The sequence below is a fragment of the Mus musculus genome, chromosome 18 (genome assembly GCF_000001635.26).
Source record: "Mus musculus strain C57BL/6J chromosome 18, GRCm38.p6 C57BL/6J".
NCBI classification, from domain to species: domain Eukaryota; kingdom Metazoa; phylum Chordata; class Mammalia; order Rodentia; family Muridae; genus Mus; species Mus musculus.
Window position 1 is genome coordinate 84,978,407 of NC_000084.6, and position 20,571 is coordinate 84,998,977.

Consider the following 20,571-nt stretch of genomic DNA (forward strand, 5'->3'; position numbering starts at 1 on the left):
AAGACCTTGAATACTTAATTCCTGAACCTTGAAGGAAGTTCAGCCTGGAGGTATACTTTGTTGTAAGTCATGGACATCTAGATTATTGTATGAGTTGTGGATGTAGACAAATTCCATCTAGGGAGAGAGTGATTATATATAATAATAAAACTGTTGCTTTAGGACCACACTATTAGTAGGGTCTGGTGGAAGTTATGGGTGGTTCTGGAAGCACTGGAAAAGGTAGTATTTGAAGCAAAGAATTATAAACAGTGCTAAACCTTCCAAGGTGAAGGAGGCCTAACAAATATTCACTGTGCTTAGAGACCTTAGGAAGATGCTGGGTCAGAGTGGGTTGAAGTATAAGCAGGAAGTAAGGGAGGAGAGAGAGCTCTACCTGCCAAGTGAAGAGAGAACAAGGTCACTCGGAAACTCTAGGAGGGTTGTTTCTCTCTGAGTGTCTGTTCTCCTTTTCCCTCACCCCTCCCAACCTCTTCTCTCCTCTCCTTTCCCCTCCCCACCTCTCCTCTCCCCTCCCCTTCCCACCTCTCCTCTCTTCTCCCTTCCCCTTCCCACTTCTTCTCCTCTCCCCTCCCCTGCCTACCTCTTCTCTCCCCTCCCCTTCCCACCTCTTCTCTCCCCTCCCCTGCCAAGCTCTCCTGAGCTCTTCCCTTCTCATTCCCTCCCTCTGACAACTCCTCCCTCCTCTCTACCCAAGAGTTGCATTAACATGTTGGAAAGTTAAGGGCTGGACAAGGTGTTAGAGGCTACCTCCTTGTCTACCTCCTTGTGATAGAAGCACACATAACAGAGACATGTAAGGAAGGAGCTGGTGAGGACGAACTTGTGTGTTTGGTGTTGGAAACAGGTGGCCTTCCTTCTCAAACTTCTGAGAAGTGTATGTGAGGTGTAGGAGCACCCTGTGAGGAAGCAAAGGGAGTCTTGGGAGAGATGAGGTATGACAGTTGGGAGGGTGCCCCACAATGCATAGCAGACTCAAACAAAAGACTTGAAAGCATGGTTGTGGTTCCCTGGGGATAGCTCCCTGTGTGGCTCTACTACCATGCTGGAGATTTTATTATGGACTTGTTTTGAATACTTTTCTAAAAATGTCATGGCTACTTTGTGGTGTTTTTTTCTGCATTTCTCTCACATTTCACAGAATATACACTATGTCTCCAACTAGATAATTAAAGTCCCAAAGCAGCAGCAGAGCATCTCCAGGACTGTCCGTCCTTACAACCACTTTGGAGCTCTAATTACCATTTCAAATATTTACCAGTTTAATGTTGGCATGACTGAAAAACACATCTTCATTTCTTAACACTGACATCACATTGGCACAAGCCAATCTCCACTTGACTGGAAAGTCACTCTACATTGCTTCTTAATACTCATGTCTCATTGACACAGGCCATTCCACTAACAATCGTGAGTTGAGTAAAGCCCCCCTGACTCATGCAAAGCTGGGTGTGGGTAGATCTGGAACCAGGTGAGATGAAATGTTGATGAAGAGAGAAGCAGGAGTGACTGAGATGAGGCCCGAGGAGAACTAGGGGTGCTGGTAGGTCAGGGGCTGTACTGGCTAGTTTTGTGTCAACTTGGCACAGCTGGAGTTATCACAGAGAAAGGAGCTTCAGTTGAGGAAATGCCTCCATGAGATCCAACTGTAAGGCATTTTCTCAATTAGTGATCAAGGGGGAAAGGCCCCTTGTGGGTGGGACCATCTCTGGACTGGCAGTCTTGGTTCTATAAGCAAGCCAGGGGAAGCAAGCCAGTAAGGAACATCCCTCCATGGCCTCTGCATCAACTCCTGCTTCCTGACCTGCTTGAGTTCCAGTCCTGACCTCCTTTGGTGATGAACAGCAATGTGGAAGTGTAAGCCAAATAAACCCTTTCCTCCCCAACTTGCTTCTTGGTCTTGATGTTTGTGCAGGAATAGAAACCCTGAGTAAGACAGGGGCCATGGCACTCTCCCTCCATCAACTCACTCACTCACTCACTCACTCACTCACTCACTCACTCTTGTTATCTAAACAGAATTTACTAATGTGGCGCTTATGCTTACAGCATATAATTTTCTTTAACACATAGGATGCACTAGTAGCAATGGCTTGCTGTGACAAAATTCTGGCGAATCTTTGTCTAGTGTGCTGGGAAGTAGGAGTAGCTGAGGAAGGAGGAAGGTGAAGGGACAAGTTAGAAAGCAGGGCCCACAGCCCAGTGTTGACATGGCGGTGCTGTGTCTGGGGGTAAAAGTAGGAATGAGTAACAGAGGTGAGGTTGATCATTTCAATTTGAGAATCAATGGGCCGATGTCATCATGTCTCCTGGGATCCCTAGGGTGGTTGGGTCACTCAGGAGATGGGTAAGGGGGTGGGTGCGTAGCAGAGAAACCATGAGCAAGGGTGGGAGAGCTGGAAGTTTAGACTCAAGGGAACTGGTTGATAAGAGTGGAAGGCATTGAGAAACTTCTGTCCAGGGCTGAGTGACACCCTCTTGGAAACAGGAACAAAGGACTCTCTCCAGTTGCCTCTAACTTCAGCAAGCGCCTTGGTCTTATGCAGGGGTGAGGACACGGTAAGGACTGACTGAGTAGCTGTGGGATAAAATGTAGTCACACGATGTGTAGGAGAGGGTTTTGGAGTGTATTATTTCCAGTCTGCTCAACAGTCGCAGTTCCTGTGGAATTGAACCTTTACCCTGAAATGTGTTCATCTTCTTTGTGAATTACAGAGTTGCATTGTAGTGGATATGACCTTGCTGGATGAGGACAAGAAGCCCATCTGGTATGTGAGTTCTCCAGTGTGCTTGAGATCTGCCTGCCTTCCTGATTTCCCGCAGCCGGCTTACTCTTTCGAGTACATGGACAGCGTAGGAGGAGTGTGCGCAGACCTAGGGTGGTTTGAAAATACCGATGAATACTTCATTGTCAGACTGGACATTTACCTCAGTGTAGCAAAATTACAACAATGGTTTGGGAGGCAATAAATGCTGAGTTAGCAGTAGGGAGTCTTGTTATTAGTAAGCTGTTTGTTTTTTACAACTTTGTTTTTATTGAAAGTTAAAATAAAGCATATTTGTGGTAGTCTGTTTGGTGTCTTATTTTCTAATACAAATTATGGTTTGTGACTACAGTGTTTAGAAGTTGACATTTTTAATAAAGCATGCCTCAGTGAAGATCAATATAAAGGTATGCAGTAAATTAATACAGTGGCTGTTTTTCTTATTCCTAGCTAACTCCCCAATAACAACACAGAGAGACCAAGATTTATTTTCAACTTAAAGTACGACTATAAGTAGGCCTTATAATTCTAATCTAGATCGAATCCTTTAATCTAATATGGCTACCTCCCAGCCTAAATCACTGAGATTCTTGCATTTTTAAGTTAGTCTTGCTCTCTGGGCTTCAGGTTTGCTCTGGACCCCTTCCTCGTGCCCTCTTCTCTTTTCCTCTTTCTCTCCCTCCTCCCCTGGTTGGCAGGAGTCCTGCCCTATTCCCTCTATTGCCTTGTTGACTTTTCCAGCTTTTATTGACAAGGCAGAGAATAAGTGGTGAGCATTGTTTACACAAACATGAGACAGGAGATTCTGACATAAACATCACAGTGCCAAGTCATTGAAACCAGATAGGGGGATAGACAAATCAGCACTCGAATAAGACAAGGGTCAACCTCTGGGGTGCATGGTATCAAGGCAAGACAGGTGTCGGTGTGATGTGGAGACATTAGAATGCTATTGCTGGGTATGTGACATTTTGCAGCCGCTAGGAATTTAAGTTCCTAAACTAGCATTATACAATCTTATTTCTAACTATGTATTCAAAGGAGTTGAAACCATGATATTGAAGGGACAGCCACATGCTCATGTTTATTGCAGCATAGGTTTTAGTCATGATAAGGAATTAGCCTCCATGTTCATGGATAAAGATACACACACACACACACACACACACACACACACACACACTGAAATATTTTTGGACCTTGAAAAAATACATGGATGAACTTAGAAGACATTATGTTGAAGTGGAAACTTTAGGGTTCTTTGGAAAGTCAGTTGTGTTGGGTGTGTTGCTGGGACAAACACATGTGAAGGAGTGTTTCCTGAAGCAGAAACAGGAGAGAGGATGCTCTGCTAAAGCAAGCATGTGAAAGGACATGTGATGAAGGATTCTTTGCTAACGACACACATGTATTGGTTTGCCTTACATTTTGTAGTTGGTCTATATTGGTTGGGACTCCATGAGAGAGAAATGCATCAGAAGACTTCTGGTGGCGAGCTATGGTTTCTTGCTACTTCCATGGACTCTGATTGGCAGAGTGATGTCAGCTGAGACAGACAGACATACTGAGGCAAGACACAGGCTGAGGCTAGACCCGTGGAGGACACTGATATTTGGAGGGTATAAATAAGACTCGACAGAGAGTGGCAGAGGCTGAGCTGGGCTTGCTTATAGAGCTAGCTGTACAATGCTTGTTGGTCTTAACTGATCTTTGCTTCTCTGAGAGAGGCACAGTCTAGAGCTTCTGGTGTTTCTGCTGGCCCCTGCTGCTGACTAGTGCCAAGGCTGAGGCCTGTCTCTGTCTACTAGGTAGTGCCACTATTGCTGATTTCTGCTCGCTATCCCAACTCAACCAAACTGGATTGATGGTGTATCTGGGAAGTGTTTCTGAGTCGATGGAGCTGCAGCTGCCAACCTGTGAACTGAACTGCTGATAGCCAGAGAGCATGGGTGGGAGTTGCTCCAACGAACCATTTCTGAATGGGTCCACTTCCCCCATATCCTTTCTTTTCCACCATCTCTGGTGGTGGGTAGGCTACAAGGGAGGTTAAAACATTGAATAATCATCATTAAAAATAAGCGTTGGGGAAAATTAAAGTTAAATTATGCCAAGTGAAATAAACCATAGATGGGCAAGTTCTGTGCTGTATTATTTTACCTGTTAAATGTAAAAGATGAAAACCATAGACACACTAGACTAATGGTCGCCTGGAGCTGCAGGGAGGACGAAATGGGAACTTTTCTCCTTTTTTCAAGAGCACAGAGTTAGAGTTATGCAAGATGAAGAGGTTCTAGAAGTGTATTAGTGTAACAGCCTCTCTGTAGTGATACTGCGTCAAGCACTCACAGATTTGCAGAGATTCCATGTTAAGTTCAAAAGAAAGAAGCACTTCAGTATTCCCACGTGCCAGCATTTCTGATGGGATATTCAGATACATTCTCTCTCCCTCTCCTGGTGCATGCAAATGTGCAGGTCTGTGTGCCTGTGCATATGCAGAGGCCAGAGGATGACGTTGAATATCCTCTATTGTCATCTGACTATTTTTTCTGACAAGATCTTCACTGAAGCTTGCTGGTTGTCCAGAAAGATCCCAAGAACTCTCAATTTTGTCTGGGTACAGAGAGGCAGGCATCACCATGTTGGCTTTTTGTGTGGTACATAGCAAGCACTCTTATCCACTGAGCTATCTCCCCAACTCTCTTTTACTTTAAAAATCCCGGGGAAATCGCTTTTCTCAGGAAACACCCTCCTCCGACAACTCTACTGGGATCATCACACTGGGCCAACTTAGAGATAAGATCTGCCTCTCTGTAACATTCAAAACGGAGTCACCAGTCAAAACTCCTGCTTGCAGATACATAAAATATCTGATTCCACTTGGTGCTACCTCATCTTTTAAAGGGGAACCTGGGGCAGGTTCCAAGACTTCAAGAAGCAGGTGACTATGCATTCCCACTTGGAACATCGCAATGAAGGAAAGCCTTAGGAGATTGTGTGAAACACTGCAGAGTATTTTGCCTCTCCAACCCCCACAGTGATGTTTGCTGTGTTCGTCATTAGTAAAATTGACTACTGACATGGACAAGAATTGGTTCCAGCGAAATATCTATATATGTGTGTATGTGTGTGTATATTTACATAAATAAACAGTGTATTTACATAAATAAATAATATAGTATATAGAATATATGATGTTTTATATATAATTGCATACCACACATGTATTTTATACGTTGTTATACATTTTATATGATTATAATATATATTGTATTACAAGCTATTTATTTATGTGGTCTAGGAACCAGGTCAAAGAGTTATGTTGGTTTAATGGCATTAATGTTGCTGTAATTCTGAGAAAGATGCTTTACTGGTGAATTGTCTGAACATCCTCAGGGTTAAAACGGTGAGGTTAAGAATGTCTGAACTTCTTCATATACCTGAAATGCCAAGTACTTAAGTGTAGTGTGCTTTATGCTAAGTAAAAGTTACATATTTTCAATAGGGGCTAGACAGAATAATGACCAAATAAATGCAATTAGGTTTGTTGATGTCATATGTTTTTTTTTTACTTGTAATTCTATTAATATTACTGAAATGTGATAAAATATTTAAAATCCGACATTTAGTTCATGGATATATTAACTCTATTACTAAGTTCTGATATGGCTGGACTGTGGGTCCTACAGTAAGAGCTGTTAGAATTATTCACATACAACCCACATCCCAGGAGTCCTTAATTCCCCTGGTTCTTTCTTGTGCTTTTCCTGAACAAGCAGATCTTTCTGCATTTAGGCGAGAATTGTGGTTGTCATGGAATGAGATTTTCAGTGATAATATGCATATACATTTACAAACTGCACCTTCTGGTTTTCCTGGAACAAGACACCGCCTTTCTGTAATGAGATTCTGTTGGCCACCTGTCTGCCACTGAGTTACTAAGCAAGGCTGACCTCTGTGTGCTTTTCCCAAGGAGCTCATGGGAACACACAGACAACTGATTCAAGGAGGTTCTCAGACCCCTGTAGTAGGAAGAAGTCTCAGCTGGTCTTCAGTATAAGCCAGAATCCTGAAGTAGGCTCTAATGCCAGTGAAAGAATGGATGTGAGGGCAAGAGCAAGCAGGCAAAATGTTTCCTTCTTCTATATTCTTTATATAGAGTATTAGCAGAAGGCGTGAACCAGATTAAAGGTGGATTTTCCCACCTCTAAAGATCTGGATTAAAACCAGTTCTTTCCACTTTTTTTTTTTCGAGACAGGGTTTCTCTGTGTAATCCTGGCTGTCCTGGAACTCACCAGGCTGGCCTCGAACTCAGAAATCCGCCTGCCTCTGCCTCCTGAGTGCTGGGATTAAAGGCGTGCGCCATCACGCCCGGCGGTTCTTTCCACTTTAAATGCTTTAACTAACAACAAAAATCCCTCACAGGTTTACTTAGCCACTTGTGTTTTACCTAATTCCAGATATAGTCAGACTGATAACCAAGAATCCTGCTATCATGAATTGTAACTGTGCTTTTTAGCTACTGCAATTTATGTTTTTTTTAAAAAAAAAACGTGTGTGTGTGCATGTGTATATGTGTGTGTGTGTGCGAGAGAGAGAGAGAGAGAGAGAGAGAGAGAGAGAGAGAGAGAGAGAGAGAGAGAGAGAGAGCATTTAGCAGGCAAGATGAAAGGGCTTCTCTACGGAAAACTCTGCAATCCCCCAAACACAAAGAAACAGAGCTTTAAAGTCCCATGACACCAGTTTCTTCTCACCAGGAGCCTTGGACACTGGGCATAGCCAAAGTTCTGTCAGTGTGGTATTGTCCCTTTTTTGTGTGGAGTTACTGACTGGCAGACAGGACCTGGGCAGAGAAGGCAGGAGGTGGCTGTGCTCTTGACTTGTTCCAAGTAGAATAATTTAGTCATTTACCTGAGGACATGAGAGCACTGGCAGCACATGGAGGAGCGGTGAAGCCCAAAGGGAATGAGACAGGCAGCTAAACATTCATCGCCATCTGAAAGTTTCCCTAAAGCATGGCATGAGAGTTCTGTTTACTCTTGAGACTCAGGTTCATAGGTTAAATATATGATATTTCCCATCAAATCAGCTTTGGATGTCAGACTACTTGGATGTCATGACTACTTGGCAGGAACTACATTGCCTCACACTTGGGAACATGGTACCTGCTTGGCTGGCGTGTATGGAAGTGACCATCCATGTCTTCTGTGCCAAGAGTGGTTTCTGTCCTGCCCTTTGGTGCTGAACAATGACTAATGTTCTCTGGATGGGTGATCATGTAGTTTTGAAGACAGTGGGAATTCTCACATCATATGTAGCCCCTCAGGGAGGTGGGTGGGTGATGACGTCAACGTGCCTCCTGGTACCAGCTCCACTGCACAAGACAAGGACACTGCTGCAAAACATCTTCATGGAGGTGGTGGGGCGTGGCTTTAGCACCTTGGGATGACAAACATATTATGAATGCAGAAAGATGTGTTGTACTCTCATGTGCCCTTCCCCTTCCTTTCTTTCAGCAGGGTTATTATCCTAGGAAATCAGTCTTAAGAGTGCTGAGTCATCCTGAGTCATAAAGATTACCAGGAACTCTCCCCGAGGTAGATCACTGTGTTCTTACTGTCCCATGGGTGCCATGTACAGTATGAGAAATCACTCAGGAAGGGGAGTAGAAATCTCTGAAGGAGCCAGCGGATGTCCTCAAGACGGTTGCTAGAGGGCAGTCCAGAAGTGTGACAGAAGACAAGACCATCTGATAGTGATAGAGGTGCTAACACTAAGACTCCTTCCTGTGTCCCTAAAACCAAACCTATAAGCATTTTCTGAGTAGTCAGTAGATGGGATTGGGACCTGCCTCTGTGTAGCCTCTACCCTAGCACACTCCACAAGAGCATTGATCCAAATCAAGCAACAGGTTACCTATTTCTCCCACCTCTACGGAAACTTAGGGAAGTTTCTGAAAAGCTTAGACCCCAACTTAAAGTCCCTGGATAACTCAACTTTTAAGGAGGAAATAGATACTTCTCAGGAATAAAACCTTTTTTCTTCACTGGCTGCATTGCATGTGGAAGGATATTACTTCTGTCTATCCAATTATGTCTATGTGTATATGTGTATATGATGTATATGTATATGTACAATGTGCATATAGATCAGCAAGCAGCTGCAGATGGCGTTGAAGGTAGTGGTGTCACTTTCCTCTTCCTCAGCAGCTAGAGTGTGGTGAAGGAAGCCTTCAGATGTGTATAAGAGGAAGACAGATATAGCTGAAAATGCTCAGTTTCATAAAGTTAGGATCATTGTGGTTACACAGAGGGTAGTGTTTGCTACAGCTATCTGGGCTTGAAGGAGAAAGCATGGGTTGTATCTTGTATCCTTTGCAGTTTACTACAGAATGACCTTTAAGATTGTCATTTAGTAGCTGATCTTGCTGACCCCTTTGGCATGCTAAATAAAGCCCAACAAGAGGACATGTTGAATTGACAAAGCTTTATACTTCATTAAAGTTTGCCCAGGGAGAGAAGTCACGCTAACAAACTGATGTCATTCTTCACCAGAACATCAACAAATGGCTACCCGACCGAGTTTGTTGAAGTGAATGCAATCACGCATCTTTTCCTGACCTGACTCAAATAATTAAACAGTGAATATCCACTAGAAAAGCCTTTGTGTATGTGATTAAGCAAGTTATTTTTAGAGACAAATCAAAACTAGAATGGTGCTTGCGTCTCTGCCCACAGAACTTTTTACATCCGTGTGTGTTCAGGTATGTTAACAGCTTCATTTTGGGCATGTAATTTTAGCAAAATTTCTTAGCTAGAGGTCAGGACATTTATTTATTATTATTGTTTTGTTTTGTTTTGTTTTGTTTTTTCGGGACAGGGTTTCTTTGTGTAGCCCTGGCTGTCCTGGAACTCACTCTGTAGACCAGGCTGGCCTCGAACTCAGAATCTGTCTGCCTCTGCCTCCCAAGTGCTGGGATTAAAGGCATGCACCTCCACCACCACCACCTGGCAGGACATTTATATAACAGGAAGGAAATCTACTAACAAACACTGACTCTCTTCTATCCATCTGTGAATGTCATAAATGACAAATAACCACGTCTATCACTTGTAGAATTACTATTGTGTTCACCTCTCAACAGTCACGTGAAATGGGAAAGGAGATGTGGACAGTGTATGTGTCTTGTGAGAAGTGACAGCCACATGCTTCTGTGAGAGGATGATGGTTTTCATTTTTATGTGATGTGCAGTTTAAAATGCAAGATGATGATAAATTGAGACCATGTCACTATTTGCAGTAATACCGGAGTGCAGCTAAGTGGCATGGCAAATATAAAGTCACATATTGATAAATGACTTCTGCTTAAAAGCAAGTGAAATAATTTTACTTATATATTGTATTTCTACAATCAATTACAGAATAATAGGGCCTCTCTTTCCACTGATGGCCAACTAGGCCATCTTTTGATACATATGCAGCTAGAGAAAACAGCTCCGGGGTACTGGTTAGTTCATATTGTTGTTCCACCTATAGGGTTTAGCTCCTTTAGTACTTTCTCTAGCTCCTCCATTGGAGGCCCTGTGATCCATCCAATAGCTGACTGTGAGCATCCACTTCTGTGTTTGCTAGACCCCGGTATAGCCTAACAAGAGGCAGCTATATTAGGGTCCTTTTAGTGTTGCTAAAATGTTGCTAGTGTGTGCAATGGTGTCTGCATTTGGAGGCTGATTATGGGATAGATCCCCAGGTATGGCAGTCTCTAGATGGTCCATCCTTTTGTCTCAGCTCCAAACTTTGCCTCTGTGATTCCTTCCATGGTTGTTTTGTTCACAAGTCTAAGAAGGGGCAAAGTGTCCACACTTTTGTCTTCGTTCTTCATGAGTTTCATGTGTTTTACAAATTGTATCTTGTATCTTGGGTATTCTAAGTTTCTGGGCTAATATCCACTTATCAGTGAGTACATATCATGTGAGTTCTTTTGTGATTGGGTTACCTCACTCAGGATGATGCCCTCCGGGTCCATCCATTTGCCTAGTAATTTCATGAATTCATTCTTTTTAATAGCTGAGTAGTACTCCATTGAGTAAATGTACCACATTTTCTGTATCCATTCCTCTGTTGAGGGGCATTTGGGTTCTTTCCAGCTTCTGGCTATTATAAATAAGGCTGCTATGAACATAATTGAGCATGTGTCCTTCTTACCAGTTGGAACATCTTCTGGATATATGCCCAGGAGAGGTATTTCAGGATCCTCTGGTAGTAGTATGTCCAATTTTCTGAGGAACTGCCAGACTGATTTCAGAGTGGTTGTACAAGCTTGCAATCCCACCAACAATGGAGGAATGTTCCTTTTTCTCCACATCCTTGCCAGCATCTGCTGTCATCTGAATTTTTGGTCTTAGCCATTCTGGCTGGTGTGAGCTGGAATCTCAGGGTTGTTTTGATTTGCATTTCCCTGATGATTAAGGATGCTGAACATTTTTTCAGGTGCTTCTCAGCCATTCGATATTCCAAAGATGAGAATTCTTTGTTTAGCTCTGAGTCCCATTATTTAATGGAGTTATTTGATTTTTTGGAATCCACCTTCTTGAGTTCTTTATATATATTGGATATTAGTCCCCTATCTGATTTAGGATAGGTAAAGATCCTTTCCCAATCTATTGGTGGCCTTTTTGTCTTATTGACGATGTCTTTGCCTTACAGAAGCTTTGCAATTTTATGAGGTCCCATTTTTCAATTCTCTATCTTACAGCCCAAGCTGTTGCTGTTCTATTCAGGAATTTGTTCCCCTGTGCCCATATCTTCGAGGCTTTTCCCCACTTTCTCCTCTATAAGTTTCAGAGTCTCTGGTTTTATGTGGAGTTCCTTGATCCACTTAGATTTGACCTTAGTACAAGGAGATAGGAATGGATCATTTTGCATTCTTCTACGTGATAACTGCCTCTTGTGCCAGCACCATTTGTTGAAAATGCTGTCTTTTTTCCACTGGATGGTTTTAGCTCCCTTGTCCAAGATCAAGTGACCATAGGTGAGTGAGTTCATTTCTGGGCCTTCAATTCTATTCCATTGGTCTACTTGTCTGTCGCTATACCAGTACCATGCAGTTTTTATCACAATTGCTCTGTGGCATGGTGATTCCACCAGAGGTTCTTTTATCCTTGAGAAGAGTTTTTGCTATCCTAGGTGTTTTGTTATTCCAGATGAATTTGCAGATTGCCATTTCTAATTCATTGAAGAATTGAGTTGGAATTTTGATGGGGATTGCAATGAATCTGTAGATTGCTTTTGGCAAGACAGCTATTTTTACTATATTTTCCCTGCAAATCCATGAGCATGGGAGATCTTTCCATCTTCTGAGATCATCTTTAATTTCTTTCTTCAGGGACTTGAAGTTTTTATCATACAGATCTTTCACTTCCTTAATTAGAGTCTCGCCAAGTTATTTTATATTATTTGTGACTACTGAGAAGGGTGTTGTTTCCCTAATTTCTCTCTCAGCCTGTTTATCCTTTGTGTAGAGAAAGGCCATTGACTTATTTGATTTAATTTTATATCCAGCTACTTTACTGAAGCTGTTTATCAGGTTTAGGAGGTCTCTGGTGGAATTTTTAGGGTCACTTATATATACTATCATATAATCTGCAGAAAGTGATTTTTTTGACTGCTTCCTTTCCAATTTGTATCCCCTTGATCTCCTTTTGTTGTCGAATTGCTCTGGCTAGGACTTCAAGTACAATGTTGAATAGGTAGGGAGAGAGTGGACAGCCTTGTCTAGTCCCTGATTTTAGTGGGATTGCTTCAAGCTTCTCACCATTTATTTTGATGTTGCCTACTGGTTTGCTGTAGATTGCTTTTATCATGTTTAAGTATGGGCCTTGAATTCCTGATCTTTCCAAGACTTTTATCATGAATGGGTGTTGGATTTTGTCAAATGCTTTCTCTGCATCTAACAAGATGATCATGTGGTTTTTGTCTTTGAGTTTGTTTATATAGTGGATTACGTTGATGGATTTCTGTATATTAAACCATCCCTGCATCCCTGGGATGAAACCTATTTGGTCAGAATGGATGATTGTTTTGATGTGTTCTTGGATTTGGTTAGTGAGAATTTTATTGAGTATTTTTGCATCAATAGTCATAAGGGAAATTGGTCTGAAGTTCTCTATCTTTGTTGGGTCTTTCTGTGGTTTAGGTATCAGAGTAATTGTGGCTCCATAGAATGAATTGGGTAGGGTACCTTCTGCTTCTACTTTGTGGAATGGTTTGTGAAGAACTGGAATTAAATCTTCTTTGAAGGTCTGATAGAACTCTACACTAAACCCATCTGGTGCTGGGCTTTTTTTTGGTTGGGAGACTATTAATAACTGCTTCTATTTCTTTAGGGAATATAGAGCTGTTTAGATCATTAACCTGATCCTGATTTAACTTTGGTACCTGGTATCTGTCTAGAAATTTGTACATTTCATCCAGGTTTTCCAGTTTTGTTGAGCATAGTCTTTTGTAGAAGGATCTGATGGTGTTTTGGATTTCTCCAGGATCTGTTGTTATGTCTCCCTTTTCATTTCTGATTTTGTTAATTTGGATGCTGTCCTTGTGCCTTCTAGTGAGTTTGGGTAAAGTTTTATCTATCTTGTTGATATTTTCAAAGAACCAACTCCTCATTTGGTTGATTCTTTGAATAGTTCTTCTTGTTTCCACTTGGTTGATTTTGCCCCTGAGTTAGATTATTTCCTGCCATCTACTCTTCTTGGGTGAACTTGCTTCCTTTTGTTCTAGAGCTTTTAGGTGTGTTGTCAAGCTGCTAGTGTGTGCTCTCTCTAGTTTCTTTTTGGAGGCACTCAGAGCTATGAGTTTTCCTCTTAGAAATGCTTTTATTGTGTCCTATAAGTTTGGGTATGTTGTGGCTTCCTTTCATTAAACTCTAAAAAGTCTTTAATTTCTTTCTTTATTACTTCTTTTACCAAGGTATCATTGAGAAGAGTATTGTTCAGTTTCCATGTGTATGTTGGCTTTCTATTATTTATGTTTTTATTGAAGATCAGTCTTAGTCCATGGTGATCTAATAGGCTGCTGCATGGGACAATTTCAATATTTTTGTATCTGTTGAGGCCTGTTTTGTGACCAATTATATGGTCAATTTTGGAGAAGGCACCATGAGGTGCTGAGAAGAAGGTAATATCCTTTTGTTTTGGTATAAAATGTTCTGTAGATATCTATTAGATCCATTTGTTTCATAACTTCTGTTAGTTTCACTGTGTCCTTGTTTAGTTTCTGTTTCCATGATTTGTCCATTGATGAAAGTGGTGTGTTGAAGTCTCCCACTATTCTTGTGTGAAGTGCAATGTGTGCTTTGAGCTTTGCTAAAGTCTCTTTAATGAATGTGGCTGCCCTTGCATTTGGAGCATAGATATTCAGAATTGAGAATTCCGCTTGGAAGATTTTTACCTTTGATTAGAATGAAGTGCCCCTTGTCTTTTTTGATAACTTTGGGTTGGAAATCGATTTTATTCGATATTAGAATGGCTACTCCAGCTTGTTTGTTCAGACCATTTGCTTGGAAAATTGTTTTCCAGCCTTTCACTCTGAGGTAGTGTCTGTCTTTTTCTCTGAGATGGGTTTCCTGAAGGATTACTTTTTTGCTTTTTCGTGGTTTCTGTCCTTGTATTGTTTTTTTTTTTTCTGTTATTATCCTTTGAAGGGCTGGATTCATGGAAGGATAATGTTTGAATTTGGTTTTGTTGTGGAATACTTTGGTTTCTTCATCTATGGTAATTGAAAGTTTGGCTGTGTATAATAGCCCGGGCTGGCATTTGTGTTCTCATAGGGTCTATATGACATCTGTCCAGGCTCTTCTGGCTTTCATAGTCTCTGGTGAAAAGTCTGGTGTAATTCTGATAGGCCTGCCTTTATATGTTACTTGACCTTTTTCCCTTATTGCTTTTAATATTCTCTCTTTATTTAGTGCATTTGTTGTTCTGATTATTATGTGTCAGGAGGTATTTCATTTCTGGTCCAGTCTATTTGGAGTTCTGTAGGCTTCTTGTATGTTCATGGGCATCTCTTTCTTTAGATTTGGGAAGTTTTCTTCTATAATTTTGTTGAAGATATTTGCTGGCCCTTTAAGTTGAAAATCATTCTCATCAACTCCTATTATCTGTAGATTTGGTCTTCTCATTGACTCCTGGATTTCCCAGATGTTTTGAATTAGGATCTTTTTGCATTTTGTATTTTCTTTGATTGTTGTGCTGATGTTCTCCATGGAATCTTCTGTACATGAGATTCTCTCTTCCATGTCTTGTATTCTGTTGCTGATGCTGGCATCTATGGTTCCAGATTTCTTTCCTAGGGTTTCTATCTCCAGTGTTGCCTCACTTTGGGTTTTATTTATTGTGTCTACTTCCCTTTTTAAGTCTAGTATGGTTTTGTTTATTTCCATCCCCCATTTGGATGTGTTTTCCTGGTTTTCTTTAAGGACTTCTACCTGTTTGGTTGTGTTTTCCTCTCTTTCTTAAAGACGTGTAACTCTTTAGCAGTGTTCTCCTGTATTTCTTTAAGTGAGTTATTAATGTCCTTCTTGATGTCCTCTACCATCATCATGAGATATGCTTTTAAATCCGGGTCTAGCTTTTCAGGTGTGTTGGGGTGCCCAGGATTGGCTGAGGTGGGAGTGCTGGCTTCTGATGATGTCCAGTGTTCTTGGTTTCTTAATATTCTTATGTTTGCCTTTTGCCATCTGGTAATCTCTGGAGTTAGTTGTTATAGTTGTCTCTAGTTAGAGCTTGTTCCCCTCATGATTCCGTTAGCCTCTATCAGCAGACTCGGAAGACTAGCTCTCTCCTGAGTTTCAGTGGTTAGAGCACTCTCTGTAGGCAAGCTCTCCTCTTGCAGGGAAGGTGGACAGATATCTGGCATTTGAACCTGCCTGCTGGCAGAAGATGAAGACCCAAAACAGTGCTTGTCCCAGAATCTGTGTAGCTTCTGTAGTTCACACTCTCACCTGCGCAGACTAGTCTGGGCCGGATCCGAGAACCAAGATGGCTCCCCCAGTTGCTGAGGCAAAGCCCTCCCCGGCGGGGCAGACACCTCTCCTCTGGCAGGGAAGGTGCCCAGATGTCTGGAGCCTGAAACGAGGTCTGTCCTAGAAACTCTGTGGCTTCCGCCTGTCCCAGAAGCTGTTAGCTTCTGTAGTCCACACTCTCCCCTGTGCATACTAGTCTGTGTGGAATCCCGGAACCAAGATGGCTCTCCTGGATCGAATTGAGTATTTCCAAGCAAAAGTTCACCTAAGCAGAATTTGGGAGGTATTTAAAAAGCATGCAGTTAATAAAGGATTGGTACTCAGAATGTATTTTCAAAGCACAAAACTATTTCAGAGCTTATAAGCCAAAGACCAGAAACTTGAGAAGAGGAGAAAATAAATGATCAGATAAGTCACAGGGAAAGAGCATGGGTGGACATAAACCAGGAGATAGCCGCCACTCTCATGTCTTCAGGAAAGTTCAAATAATGTGGGAACACATCAGTTTTGCATTTCAAATTGTCAAAAAATATGAGATCCTGATGATGAAATCCAGTCTGGCTGTACTGTGGAGCTTGTCAGTTGTTGCAGCCACTCAGTACAAACCAGGACAACCACCTTAGAAAATATTTTCACATTTTCTAACAAAGTCGAACATGCATGAAATCTAGAGTTTGGCAATTCCATCAGAAAGTGTTCTTGTTTGCTTTCTGTTGTGGTGATAGCGCATGCTGACCAAGTGCAGCTTGTGTTCCTGATCACAGTCCAGGGACAGATGCCAAGGCAGGAACTGAAGCAGAAGCCACAGAAAACTGCTCCTTGCTGCTTTGCTTCTCAAGGCTTGCTTAGATCTCCTTGTTATGCAACCCAGTACTTCAGTGGGCTAGGCTCTCCCACATCAGCCATTAACCTCTTGCCTATAGGCCCCTCTGATGGAGGTATTTTCTCAATTAAGGTCCCCTCTTTTAAGATGACACTAAGTTGTATTAAGTTAACAAAAAACTAAGCATCACAGTAAATATGGACCAGTAGACGTCTTATGTACATGCACACAAAGACAGATAGTAACATTTATATATTTTTATTTGATTTATGGTATAGATGTTAGACATGGTATACTTATACATCACAAATATCTTGTGGGGGGCATGTGGAACAGGAGTAGCTAGAGAACTGGTATGGTCCTATGTGAATAAGAGCAGGAAGAAACTTAAATTTCTGTGGCAAACAGACAGGATGATATATGTGCATATACGAGAGTTTGGAGAGAGTGGGAGATAGTTGTAGATGTAAAAGCAGAGGTTGTAGGGGTGAGGGAAGGAGCTGAGGACAAACCAAAGACAGATCTCCAAAAGTACAGACTGCAGCGTCAGTAGCGAAAAGACAGGTATTTATAAAAGAATAATACCCATAGAGTTTACAGAGCAGGGAATGCAAGTGCCCCATCACACAGCATGGATAGGTCAGTGGTAGAAAGTGGAGGCTGAGGGGAAGGAAGGAAGAAGGAAGAAAGGAAGGAGGAAGGAGGGAAGGAGGGAAGAAGAGAGGGAGGAAGAAAGGAAGAAGGTAGGGAGCTTTGAAGTATATTACCTTAGTGGACCACTAACTTTTACCAGCCCCAAAGCTGAGGATGCCATCAAATAGCGTCTGAGGCTGAAAGAAAAGCTTCCTCGTTTTCTGTAATAGTCTTCCTGATATTCTCAACAAAGTATTTTAAATTTGCCTTCATTTATTACATTCTTTGTTCTGCAAGAACAATAAAATTTCATAAAACAGGTTTCAAAAGTCTTAGAACATTGTATTTAGGGATATCTAAATTTAAGCAAGTTCCTGGGCCATACCTACTCCTACATCCTCCATCAAGAACTGCGTTTTTATTCCTTCGAGATAAGACCTGTTTCTTTCCATGACATCAGCGACAGGTGGAAGACTGAGTCACATACCCCGAGAATTCCTCATGAGGGGAAATTAAAGAAAGGCACTAGGGAAGTGTAAGTCAGTTCTTTCAGGGACACATCTCAGGGAAGCTCGCCTTTAGAGCTCCAGAGAGGAGAAGGAGCGAGCTATTAGATGTGGGATCTAAGGTTTAGAAAGCCAGAGCAAGGAATGGGTGGACACCTCACAAAAGATGAGGTACATATGCTGGTAGATATACAAGAAGAGGCTCAACATCCTCAACCATCAGGAAGATGACAATCAAAACAACTCATTCCTATCAGAATGCATATCATTAGGTAAGCATTTCCGGTGCCATGAGGATGCTGGGAAAAGAGAACCCGTACACACTGCTGGTGGGAACATAAGCAGCCCTGCCGAGGTGAAAAGCAACACGGAAGTTCCTCAGAAGCTAAAAGTAGAACTGTCCTATGGTCCAGGTCTGCCCACCCTGGAAATATATCTAAGGATTGGAGGCAGCACAGCGTAGAGACATCTGCCCGCCCATGTCCACTGCAGCACTATCTGGAACCCCACTAGTAATTCCCATGTTGTGAATCGGCAGAGGCATTGTGGGAAACATAAAAGAAATGCACTTTTCTACCAAAATGGTTAAGTAACACAGAACCTCACTTTAAGAGTGTAAAGAAGCTGCTTGGCAGAAATTCAAATTCCTCCAGGGTCAGCACCTCTTGGAATCAAAGTAAGTGCTCAAGGTCGTATTTGTCTTGTGTGTATCACCCGCAGCTCTTTAGCCAATCACGGGACAGTGTGAAGCGAGCTGGGCTTTTCTTTCTGTCTCTTTATAGCTGGTTATTTCTGAGAATTTCTTACATGAGGACTGTATTTGCATCCCCTTCCCACAACTCCTCCCCTGTCCACCCCACTCCTGCACCATAACGACACCAGTTCACATTCCAACGTTGATGGGAAAAGTCTCATAAGGTGTCACCTGTAAATAAAAAGACACAGGAAAATAATGACTGCTGACAGAGAGAGACGGGGCATTGCAGTGTAGAGGTTTCTCCATTTTGTATTCTTGCCGAGGTCGTCTCAGTATTAACTAGAATTTATTCTCCTTGAGTGACAATCCACTTGAAAACTTGTAAATGACTTAAAAATATTTTACGTGAACTATATTAAAAATTGCGAAAGAGAGAGAGAGAGAGAGAGAGAGAGAGAGAGAGAGAGAGAGAGAGAAAGTTGTGCACAAGTGTAGTGTGCACATAATCCAGAAGAGGGCGTCAGATCCTCTGTAGCTGGAGTTACAGGCAGCAGTTGTAGGTTGGCTGCTGTGGGTGCTGGAATTTGAACTCGGCTCCTCTGTAAAAGCACTACAGATTCTTAACTGCTATGCTCATTAGCAGCCCTGCTAATGACTTTTATTTATGAATACACCACAGCCTAGTTTACTTCGCTTGGCACGCTCCTTAGCATTCTGCTGTTTTATGTAGGCCAGGGAGGTAATTGGTGTTTAATATCTGAAAAGCAAACAGATGTCTTAGAGAGTGAAGGATGGCAGTGCTGCTCTTGGTTTGCTCCTCACTCTCCTGTGTCTGCATTTTATTCTTTGACTCATCCTTCTGGTTCTAATCATTGCGAATCAGAAAGCTTAAAGAACCCACAAGGAATAAATAAAATTCTGTCTCCCACGGCTAAGTGCCTTGGAGACAATAAAAACATTTTGTAAATGAAAGGTTTGGCCTTACAGCCAGAGTTCCTTATTGCATTTGTACTGATAATAGAAGAGGGATTGCCGCCGTTTGTCTTAGTTTTTCCAGGTCCTGCAAGAGAGCAAGCGTGAGGAGAGGCAGTCCTCTGCCATCAGGCTGGGCGTAGGTGTGAGGAGATCATGGCCAGGTAGAATTCTGATGGAGTCTACATTAATTGAAGAGCTTTACACCCCAATGGAAGCTGTCCTTACCCTTGACCTCTGTCTGTTGGATAGATTGAACAGTCATTTTTGAGACAGGAGTGTCTTAGATTATGCAGGGGTGGCAGGATGAAACAGAGCAGACCTTTTGAGGTCTATTCAAGTTTTACATCATGGCCCGGCCATCTGCTAGAATGTGACCTGGAACTTACTTTTGATTTCTCTACCCCCCCCATCCCCCAACTCTCTTCACTTGCAGAGTAAGGACAATCGCTGCCTGACTGGTGCATGGCCAGCTGAGAGGTCTTGTGCCTCCACATGTGTGACACCTGCCATCTGTGCGTTTCGGACTTCTGGGTGCAACTTTATCAATCAGAATGGAAGTGGTGTGGACGGGATGGGTGCCTGCTGGCTGCTGGCGCTGGCTGCAAGCCCTGTGCACCGAGCTCTGTGTTATTGTGAGGGAGTACAGTGTGAGTGCACACCTTCATTGTCATTTCGTTTCCTGTTTTATCAGAATGGCAGTAATGGTGCTGTTTTCCTTTTGGGCCTTGCATTTTTCTATACTTCGTTCTGATTATGTAAATTGGAAATGGGCCACTAGCTACTTGTGCCTTGGGGCACAGAAAGAAAGATGGGGTAGAGGGTTCACAAGGGGTACAGTAAGGATCCCGAAGAATTCTCTAACTGCCTGGGACATTCTGTGGTGCAGTTAACGTTCTGGAAATATGGGGGGGGGGGTAAGTTTTCAAGAGACATTTCTTAAGATATACTAACTTTGCAGCTGCCGTTTATATGTCTGTGTTTAGAGTGTTCTGCCTGTCAGAGTTTAATGCAAGGCTTGTGTGTCTTTAAGAGACTTCCTGCTTCTTTTCAGGAGAGAAGATAAGAAATTGAAAATAGAAAGTTGGAGAGATAGTTCCGTGGGTGTATGGAGAGTGAGAGGAAAAAACACGCTGAATCAGGCAAGGTTGCTCCC

At 42.3% G+C, this 20,571-nt stretch overlaps 1 protein-coding gene across 4 annotated transcripts in view; it reads left to right on the forward strand.

Annotated features, from left to right (window-relative positions):
* Positions 1-3,070, forward strand: part of Fbxo15 (F-box protein 15) — a 46,925-nt gene extending 43,855 nt beyond the window's left edge. For 2 of the 4 annotated variants that reach the window (XR_877588.2, XM_011247086.1), the window contains one exon: positions 2,716-3,070. Coding sequence is in view for 3 of the 4 variants with exons in the window: in XM_011247086.1 (XP_011245388.1) it covers positions 2,716-2,970 (255 nt within the window). In the remaining variant the exon portion in view is untranslated. The remainder of the gene's footprint in view (positions 1-2,715) is intronic. The other 2 variants (NM_015798.5, NM_001367965.1) reach the window with 1 other exon arrangement.
* The last annotated feature ends 17,501 nt before the right edge of the window (positions 3,071-20,571 follow it).